Source organism: Alligator sinensis, unplaced genomic scaffold (assembly GCF_000455745.1).
Source record: "Alligator sinensis unplaced genomic scaffold, ASM45574v1 scaffold215_3, whole genome shotgun sequence".
NCBI lineage: Eukaryota > Metazoa > Chordata > Crocodylia > Alligatoridae > Alligator > Alligator sinensis.
In genome coordinates this window covers 1,094,423-1,105,062 of record NW_005842175.1, presented here as the reverse complement: position 1 = coordinate 1,105,062, position 10,640 = coordinate 1,094,423, and the positions used below count along the sequence as shown (strand labels likewise).

At 47.3% G+C, this 10,640-nt stretch overlaps 1 protein-coding gene across 2 annotated transcripts in view; it reads right to left on the bottom strand.

Moving 5' to 3' along the window:
- Window positions 1-271: 271 nt before the first annotated feature.
- The window catches only part of CACNG2 (calcium voltage-gated channel auxiliary subunit gamma 2), a 97,537-nt gene continuing 87,168 nt past the window's right edge, over window positions 272-10,640 (bottom strand). For both annotated transcript variants that reach the window (XM_006025977.2, XM_025206889.1), the window contains 3 exons: window positions 6,089-6,172; window positions 1,768-1,908; window positions 272-835 (listed from right to left, as the gene is read on the bottom strand). In XM_006025977.2, coding sequence (XP_006026039.2) covers window positions 300-835; window positions 1,768-1,908; window positions 6,089-6,172 — 761 coding nt within the window. In that variant the 3' untranslated portion in view covers window positions 272-299. The remainder of the gene's footprint in view (window positions 836-1,767; window positions 1,909-6,088; window positions 6,173-10,640) is intronic.

The window sequence follows — 10,640 nt, the reverse complement described above, 5'->3', positions numbered from 1 at the left end:
TTTTTCTTTTTTTTCTTTTTCTGTTTTTTTAAGTTTTTTTGTTGCTGTTGCGGTTTCTTTTCTTTCATTTCTTTTCGCTGTTGTCTTTTGTCTACTGTTTGTGTTTTTTGTTCTTTTTTTGTTCTTTTTTTTCTTTTTTTTTTTTTGCGTTTGGAAAGTTCCCCTCCCTTCCATGGTTGCCTTCTCCTCTCCCTCCCCTTCCCTCCCCCACAGCCCCCTCCCTTCTCCACCCTTCCCCATCCCTCCCACCTCCCGCCTCCCGCCTGCTCCTTCCCCATTTTCAGCTCCTGGTGACGGCTTCATACCGGGGTGGTCCGGCGGTTGGCTGTGTTAGTGTGGATAGAGTCCTTGTTCTCTTTCTGGATACAGTTGTGAACTTGGAGGAAGCTGTTATCCCTGTCAGAATTGTAAGTGGCGGTAGGGGTAGTGGCAGCCTTCAGGGGGTCCCTGGTCAGGGTGTACATCGAGATCTCTGTTGATGGGAGGGTATTGAACCCTTTGATCCCGACAGGTGAGGCATCCCTGGAGTGTGAAGGCTCAGTGGAACGGGAGCTGGAGCGACTGCGTCTCTGATAGCGGTAGCGGTAGCTGGGGATGCGGGTAATGGCAGAGGACTGGAGGTAGTCCGTGGCACGAGCGTTGGCACGCAGCTGTTTGTGCCGGTCAATAAACATGTGGACAGCCAGCACTCCCACCATCTCAGCTATAATGAAGGACAGAGCCCCAAAGTAGAAGGACCAACCATAGGAGTAACTGTTCTTCTTGGAGTCACTCTTCGAGGGGTCTCCAGCATTGGCTGATATGTACACAATGATGCCAATTATATTACTCAGACCTGCAGGCAAGGGGAAGAGGGAGAGAGAAACCATTAGAGTATCAGAGAGAGAAAGGACACCTGCAGGGGAAAGGACTAAAGCTTTGGATCTTAGAGGCCTTCTCTACCCACAAGAATAGGCCATTGCTGATGCACCTGTCTGTTCAGAGCCACTTTGCCCTGGTTGAAGCCCTCAGTGGGGATCCCGAATGAGAGTCCTTCAGTCCGTGAGTTCCTGGAACCTGAGGCTTCATCCCACTATGGGATCTTCAGTTCTGCTTGCCATAGAGAAACCTTCTCCTCCAGCAGGCATGGATGGGCTGCTCAGGCTTTACACTTATCCAATTCTGAGATCCTATTTTCCCAGCAGTTTGTCCCAGAAAAGCTCTTAATTCTGCCCTGAAGATTCACTCTCCCCACCCCCTGCTTCCTCTAGACAGGTTGGTAGCAATGAGGTTGCCACTTGGGTGGGGGCTCCATGTCTTGTTGATGTCTATCCAGTGTCAGAGTCCCTCTTTTCTGAAGGCATATAACTGAAATGAAATGGAGCCATTCTGTTTTCTGCATGCTGCACTGGTAGATGTAGAGGACTTTCCCTGTAAGCAGGAGCTGCCATTTTGTGCTACTGTTCAAATGCAGAATGTCAGAGTAAGTCACAACGTACTCACTCTCATGCTGACTTTTCATTGGTTCTTTCTTGTTGGACATTGTTCTCCCAGCTGAAATAAAGCTCATCTAGACCCCAAACTACACAGTGCCCTTTGTGCCCATGCAAACACATCACCCCCTTGCCCTTCTGCCCCTGCCATTCCATTAACTGGGCGACTTGTCATTTCTCTCTTCCCTTGGCTGCATCTCCTTCATTATGCAGATCTCCTCTCTCATTATTCAATTATGATCTCCTCTCTTTTGCTGCCCTTTTCTCCCAGCCCTTTTGCCCCTTGCTTCTTTACCTGCAGACACAAAGAAGATGCCGGCACTAAGGATGATGTTGTGTCGGGTTTTGTAGAATTCGCTGGCTGCGATGCAGAGTCCACCCATGAAAAGCAGAATCACACTCAGGATTGGAAAAATACTAGAGGCCCTTACGGCCCCTGTGGAAAAGAAAAAGAAAGAGAGGGGAAGAGATAATAGCATGTATGTGAGAGAGAGGAAAACGGGAAGAGAAAACAATATGAAGAGACAGAGAGAAACCAGTAGGGGAGGGAACAGAAGCAGCAGGAAAACAATAGGATGTAGCATGCGTGGGGGAGAAGGAGATGGAGAGAAATAAAGAGGTGGCAGAGTGATTCAGAGAGGAATCAAGAGGCAGCAAGGGATGGAGAGACAGAAACAAAAAGTGTCAGCCAAAGGAGAGAGCGGTCACCAACACCGTGCCTACATGTTGGATTGCCAAATGCTCGGGCATTATGGCTGGGGGAGAGAGGGGTGGGGTGGGGTGGGGTGGTACAGGTCCATACCACATCCAGGACAGGGGACTTCAGCAGAATAGGTTATTTCCTTTTACAAGGCAATGCAGCTGGATGCATTGGTTACAAATGCTTCTCCCAAAAATTTAGTTGATTCCTATTCATTTGGAAAGTGAGCTAGCCTCCAAAAGGAGAGAATTTTAAGGGGGTTGGAAAAGAGATCCCAATGCAGAGCAACAATGTGTAGCTAGAGACAGAGGATGCAGTCACCAGGGGTACTCCAAAGTAAAACTCCCAACTTTACCCTCCAGAAACAAGGGACTCTTCCTAGGGAGCTAATGGAAGGGCAGAGTCCATTCAGTAGAGAATGGCAGTGCACACATGTGCAAAGTTACACACATGCAACCCTGGAAGAGCTCACATGTACTTCAACCATCAGGAAGCAGCAGTGCACATGCACACACATACACACAGAGTGTCAGCACATGCTTCTACCCAGCAAAAGCCTATGGTGTTCCTTGTCACACGCTCCCCTCTGTGTCCCAGGAGGCAGAGTTTGCTTTTTTATTTATTTTTATTTTTTATGAACCGTCTCTTCTCAGGTGATAAATGATCTGCTAATGTCTGGAGTGTGCCCAGGTGTCAGGCATGCCTAGTGCAAATCTGCTTCCAGAACAAAGATGGGAAAAGGACAGAAGCAAATCCTTCCTCCTATCCCTTCTCATTTCAGAGAACCAAGCTGAACAAAGGGAGTTTCTCTTGACAGGAGGGGCAAGTGGCTCATGGGCCCTGCTGGAAACCATCTGCCATGAAAGGCATGAGTACTCAATTCACTCAGGGGCTGACTCTCACCCAAGCCTGGCGTGTGATAAACATGAGGGGCAGGGAGGAACCTCTTGCCTGTTTTCCCTTTCCACCTGGCTCTATTTCAGGCAGTGGGATGGTAATAAGAGCTATCCTAATGGCTTCTGGAAAGCAGGGGAGGATTTAACAGTGGGGAGCCAAATGACAGTAAGCAATGCCAAGTGGATGCCCTTTGTATAGACAAGCCTTGAGGGGAGTCTCAGTGTTACATACTGTCCCTAGCATTTGTTGACTGGGCCTTTATCCTTCAATCCACACCTCCTGGGAAGACACAAGGTCACAATGTGAAATTGGGAGCTGAGGACATTATCTGAGAGGTAAAGGTCTCTAATCTCCATTCTTGTTTTAGTGATCTCAGAAGCTCCACAGTCATACTACAAAGGGCTGATATTAAAACCAGTCCGTCTTTCCAGGTTCAGTACAGATCCTGTAGTTTGTAAGGGAGAAGAGTTGCCCTTGTATTGGGGTATGTATCCCTGTTCAATTGCTTGTTACCCACCTACAGAATCTCCTGGCAGAGTCACACTGATACAGTCTTCCTTCCTTAACCCTGCCCATTTGATCGCAAGGAACCTGAGCTATCTTACCTGAATGGTCATTGCAGAAACAAACGTTGAGCCCTTCCAATCAGGCCTCAAGCTCCACTCTCCTATTTTCCTGGCTATCCTGACCTAACCTTAAGGTAATAAACAACCTACCAGCCAGTCACTACTAGACATGACCCAGGAGGAGCCTCAATAAGCTCCAGTTCAGCCAAAAGTCCTTAAAAGAACCTGTTCAACTAAGGCCTTCTCTAGTCAGCTCTAGTACTGCATTAGGCTACTTCTACCAGGCATGACCCAGCAAGTACTTTACTAGGTTTGGTGAAACCCCCACCATCCTGCCTGCATGAACTTAGGGATTTTCCCTTGGGGTTTCCATCTTGGGGATTTGTTTTATAGGAAACACTGTCAAAGCCAGCAGGCCTAATATTTGACCTGTTTTTGCCTTCTCCTATGATCTGTAGTTCTGCATGTGCTTCCCCCTACAAAACACCTGTTTCAAAGCTCTTTTTCTCCCCTAACCACAAATGACTGCTAGCTGCTGCTGCACCCCAAACAACTCTGCGACAACAAAGCAATGCTAGGAAGCAGCACCCAGCTGCATGCTGAGGAATGCTGGTACCCACACCAGGGTTTATAGCTCTGCTACTTAAGAGCAGTACAGTGCACATGTGAGTGATGCAGCAGAAACACAGTCTAAAGAAACAACTTCAGGTCAGCTAGTAGCAGGTGGGAAACTGTTTCAAAAGGATGAGAAAATCCTGTGATTTTCTTACTCTTTCATCTGTATCAATGAATGTTAAGGAAGCCCAAATCTCCTCTTCAACTGCATGGTTCTCTTGTATCTCCATTATGCCCCAACACAAATCACCACTGGTAACCTTCAGAGATCCCAGCCCTGAAGGTTTTCTGAGCCTCTTCTTTTGAACACCTCTAGGGTGAAGATCTCCTCTTTTCATGCCAACAGGAATTGTGCTCAGGGAAGGAGAACAGGAAGGAGGAGCTGAATCAGCAGGGTGGACTGAAGAGAAGAGATTCCTACTAATCCAAGGTGAAAGAATAGAGCCTCTCTTTTTACAGTGGACAAAAGTGGGGGTTTTTTTACATAATGAAGGCTACACAGACACAGCCTCCTCAGGTGGTTCCCCCTGTTCATAGGTCCCAGGCTAAACTCTGATCTCCACTGTCTCTGCTTTCTACTTGTGTTCTCTTACAGTGACACAACATGCTCAAATCATAGCGTTTTTATCAGTGGCCCTGGGACATACATTTTGTTTTTTGTGCTCCAAAGAGAAGTCTCAGATCAAGCAGCCTTTACTTTTACTATCCAGTTCCCAGTGTCACTGTTCTATGGTTCTGGTACAAAGCCACCTTCAGTGAATGCTAACTTCATGAAAGGACCCCGATCAACAGCTTGGGAGGCAGGAAGATAGGAAAGCTTGGAGGAGCAGAAGTCCTGACCTGTACAACCTATTTATTTCTGAAATTGGATGGAAACAGAGAATAGGAGGGCAAAATTTTTATTCCTACAACTGGTACAGCAGCAGCAGTGTAATGTCTCCACTGTATATGAGTAAACACACACACACACACACACACACACAGAGTTATATGCACTAATAGTGTGCCTAACCCTTCAGAGGGAATTCAGTAACTATGGCTCAGTCATGCTCCAATGTGATGCTCAGTAGTGTCACCCATGGTGATGGTTTCGGTGATGATCCAGAAATGGACTAAGACCATTGACCCATCTGATGTGAAGCAACAGTTATCAAAGGGTAATTACTTCTGGTCACAAATGATTGGCATCATGCATTAGAGACAGTGACTTAGAAGGGAAAGTCTTGGGTCCTGATACTCGAGCCCTCTGCTCCTCTTGCCTGGGGTCCAGATGAAGCCAATGGCCAACAGGATGAAGTGAAAGGCTTTATCCTTAACCCTCAGTGATGATCATCAGTCCTCCTCACCTGAGGGCAGATTACAACTGATGATGCAGTCAATGTTTCTGCATTTTCTACTTTTCCTTCCCCCTTTACTGGAAACCCGTTATTTATCTAGTTTTCAGAGTGAATGGGAGAATCCTCTGAGACCTTAGAGATGTTTTCATCTTGTCAATAACTCTCCAGTATCTTTAGGGGTGGGATGAGGTTGAAGGGCTGCAGGTTTTATCAGACTATATTACCATTAGTTAAAAATCTCTTAGTCATCAGAGCAAGTCTGAGTCGAGCATGCTGGTAGAGAGGGTCTCTGGAGGGTAGGAGTGAGAGTGAAGGAAGAGGAGCCCTTCTGAGAGAGAGATTCAGAAGGGATGCCCCCACCCAGTTCCTCCAAATTTTGCCTCATCCATTATGATAATCCTCAAGGGAACCAGACTTTGCACTGAGTCACCTGCAGCAAGGAATGGGCACCCAGCCCTACCACCCGTGATCGACTCCAAGGAAAAGGACCTGCAGACTTACGGAGGAAATATTCTGCTGCGTCGGCTTCATAATCTATATCCTCAGGGAAGTGATCGATTTGCTTACACAGACCTTTAAAATTCCCTGTGAAACAAGAGAAGAAAGAACAAATGAGAACACCAGAAACCGACTGAGGCAACAACTGCCCTCTGTGTCATCCTCTGTGCCTTCCTTACCTCCTTCCCAGGCAACACATACACATAATATGTTCCCAGGCATTGTCACCAAATACACACCCATCCCTGTATCTGCACAGGATCTGTGGAACTGCCATTCTGGAGCAGACCCAGGTCCATCTGGTCTAGTAACCTGCATCTAGCAGTGGCCAACAGCAGATGCTTCAGGGAGAGATGTAAGGACCCCCCAGCAGGGAGATAGGTGGTAACAGCCCCAGCGCCTAATTACAAACCAAGATGAGACATAAGCACTGGAGCAAGGGTCAAGATCCAAAGCCTACATTTTAATTAATATCCCTTATAGAATTCCTCTTGTGAGAATTTGGTATGGCTTTGGTCTCTGGGGAAATGTCCAGCCCTTTTTTCTGAGAGTTAGTACGTTTTGGCTTCAGTGACTTTGGGTAGCAGAGTTCCACAGAGGAATAATGCATTATGTGAACATGTTTTTATTCATTTTGATTTTGTCCCCATTTAATTACCCCATTTAATTTGATCAGTCCCATTGCTCATGTGTTACACAAGATCCTTTGCCTATAGTATGCCTGCACACTTTTATCATGTGTTCTTTATCTGTCTCCTTCCCTCAGGCCATGTCTATACTAAGAGTGCTTTGTCTGTAGCGGAATATCTTTATACCAAAGCACTCCAAGTGCAGACACAGTTTCATCAGCAAAGCTGTCCTTTGCACTGCTGTAGTAAAACAACTGTCAAAAGTCAAACCTGTTCTACTGTAGAAGTTCAGTTTTGCTGTATTTCTAGCTCTACAGCAGAGACCTCTGTTAGCACAGTGGTAACAAGCAGAACTCAAGCCTCTGTATCCCCCTTTGCCACATGGCTATGCCAACAAGAACCTGCAGCATTGATTGGGATGAAGGTTACAGTCTTTTCAATCTCTCCTCGTATAAGAGTTTTTCTAGGGCCTTACTTATTTTTGTCACTCTTCTGTGAATTCCCTCTAATTTATTAACAACACCCCAAATGTGCAGCTGCTGAGGTGCACAACACCAGGATTTCAGTTTCAAAATCATAGTATTCTTGACCGTGAGCTAAAGGAGAATCTATTTTTGATTGCCAACAGTAGTTGGGATTTTATCCTTGGAGGGCCAGCCACGAGGTAGGAGTGAGCATAGGCCCATGCATTAACACTCATACAGGCTCATCAACATGTTTCCACACTGCCAGCCCCACTTTCTAAATTTTCTTGGGAAGACATTAGGACTGTAGGTCTCTGATTCCTACTGACAAATGTGAGAGCAGAGTAAAAGCAGTGGATGTACAGCACTGGGGTCAGCTCGCCCTAAACTCAGGGTATTAGACATTTGCATCACTTGCAGAATGAAGCCAGGTGGAAAATGAGCTCATTATGTCTTTTGGGTTCCCTCCAAGCAGTGCCCCCCATTTTTCCTTGTATTTCCCTCTGGACCCTTGCACTGGTGTCACTGATACAGAAATAACTGCCCTTGACAAGCTGGAAAAGGGAACTTGCTATGTCTTCATAAGGCAGTTGGGCTGAAGTGTACCTGCCCAGAGGCTCCCCAGGAAGAGTTCAGCCAGCTAAGAGGCATGTGTGCAGGAGGTCCAGGCACAGATGCCACCACTTCATGGAGAACATGTTCTTGGGTTACATTCCTGGCAGAGGCACTGCCAAGCTGCTTGGATTGATGGCAGAGGAACTTGCACACTGATTTGCTTGCTCACGGGAGGGTGAGAAATCCTATGAGATCTTAAGGGACTAAACTGTCTTGCAAAGAGCAAGCCTAATAATACCCAGCACAGCTGTTTGATCAGTCAAGGATAAAGCATGAGGAGACTTCACATTCACCTACTGTATGCAGGGAGTTCGGGCTCTAAGCAGCCCACGGCTATTTCCACTCCTAGACTTTTCCAACAGGAGGCCATGCCGGGGACAATGAAGGTAACTTCAATCTGGTTTACAACTATCCCAAAAAGGCTTTGCGTGGCTCAATGGCAGCAAGTAGACTGCCAGGGCACAAAGTGCAAGATACCAGCAGGGACTGTGGCAGCCAACAGAAGGCGTGGGGGTGTCTGGGTGCATCTTCTATTTGCTGCCAATTGGTAGCAAAAGGATATGCCACCAAGAGAGCATTCTGCTGGCAGAAAGCATGATCCTGCTGCCACAGGGGAGCTTTGCGTGGACTCGCTCAGAGTTTTGCCGACAGATTGTTCCGCCAGCACAGCTTTGTAGTAGACTAGGCAGTTGAAGCAGTGTCCCATAAAGATTCTCTCAACATCCTTAAACAGAAATTGAAGCACCTGAAAGAGGCTAGGCATATAGGATTCAACCCAGGTTTCTTCTGAGCTCAGCCTGGGCTGGTCCAGGACACTGGGAATTTGATTATGCATAGATATCCCTGCAATGCCAACAGTTATGCTCCCCAGTATCAGATTTCCATGCTTGGATACTATTTACCTGATTAGTTTTTCTTTGGCATTTCTAAGGCACTGATCACTTTGGTATCTAACTACCAATGCAAGGAGCAACTATGAAGGAGGAGTCTGTGTGTGCCTAAGATTCAAGAACAGTAGCAGATGGGAACTAAACATCTCTGGGTGCCTCTGAAGTTGCATGGCCCCATTAATTGATTCCTTTTCAGCCCAACTCTTCCTATGGGTTGTGAGGGGGTACCCTTCACTGCTTCAGCCATGTCTAGGAAGTCCTTGCTCCTCAGCCACAGTTCTAATGCTTCACCTAAGAGAGTTTACTCTCTCACCCCACAGGCCGTTTTTCCCTGCACTTTTATGGATGCAGGGACACAGCACCTAAACAAGCTCTGGGAACTCATGCCTACATCTTGAAGAGGGATATATTGCCATTTTGGGGAGATCTTTCTCTTCATGGTCCCTGGCTGTCTTCAGTGGTTAGTCTGTGAAAGAGGAACAGCCTATAACTTGACCTTTGGCTAGGGCTGGCCACTGGACAATTCACTCTCTCCTTTTTAATTTTTTAATTTTTATTTTTTTTTAAGAAAAGCATCCTTCACTCACCACAGAGTCACAGGGGGGTGAGCACTGTGCAGACCCACACTATAATTATATTTTTAGTCTTTACCTTGGTCTTAAATCACCCACTCTCCGCCTCTCACTTGGTCTGGCATGCCAACACTGCCAGGTTCAGGGGCACCTCCACTTGCAGACCCTTTCATGAAGCGGTACCAGCCAGGGGAGTCTCCAGTCACAGATTTCAGCTTCCTGATCTGCCAGTACTAACCAAGCTGTTCAACCTGACAGACCCTTTTCCACTGCATGCTTTGGGGGAAGCAGGCAGAATCATGCTTTAAGTCAAGGATATCAAACATACAGCCCATAGGTAGGACACAGCTCACGGTGTTAGGTCTCCTGGCCTGTAGAGCTTCTTGGAGGCTGGACAATCCAGTCCCAGAGCCAGCCCATAACACTTATTGCTGTGGCTACCAGAGCCACTGTGTTGGTGTGGGCTAGCAACTGGGGGTGAGGGTGGAGGGGTGGTGATTGCTGCTGTTTGTCCTCCCTCTTACCTGCCACTGAATTTCCAGTTTTCAGTTGCCATTGGTGATTAAATTGGAAGCAGGTGGCAACAGGAAAAGAGGGAGTGAGTGGCCTCAGTCCTGCAGCCTGGATCTGGAGGTGGTTTGTCTGGCCTGAATGACCCAGCTCCTGGCTGGGGCAGGGAATATGGCCTGCCAGCTACTTGAGTATGACACACCTGCTCCAAGTGAAGAAGGCATCGGAGCTCTTTGGGAGATGAAAGAAGTCTGGAATGAGCCAGAGAGGAGACACCGTGTGTTTGCGAGTGTACTGCAGAGGCTCAGAGAGAGAGCCCTTCACTTTTTGGCATGCTGAGGGTTTGTCTACAGCAGCTGTCACTGCCAAGCCACCAGAGCACATTCAGATCCCTGCGCTTCTCTAGCAGCTCCACCATGCCTGGCCAGCACAGCTGGTGCAGTGGAGCTCAGTGCACCATGGGAAGGCACCAGGTGCTTACAAGACCATGGCAGCTGGCAGAAGTCTTCTTTCCGGCAGAGAGGTGATGTTACGCTGCCGGCAGAAAGAAGGGTTTCTGCTGCTGCAAGGGAGCCCTCTTTGAAGAACCACTGCTTTTATGCTGTGCCTTCATCTTTGCCTTAAGACTAAGTCACAAAGAGCAGCAAGGAGAAGGACTCACCTGCCTTTTGCATTAACAAGTTTTCAGGGACTCCAGCAGGCTGGAACAGGATAGTGTTTAAACACCTAAGTGGCACTTCAATGGTTATTTGGTGGAGTAGGCTCTTGCCAACCCTACAAAGTCACTCACTCCTTCTCTGGGTACCTCAGATTCCCTGTCAGTGAGAGGGAGATAACACTGGCCTACTTCACCGATGTGTCACAAGAATGAATAT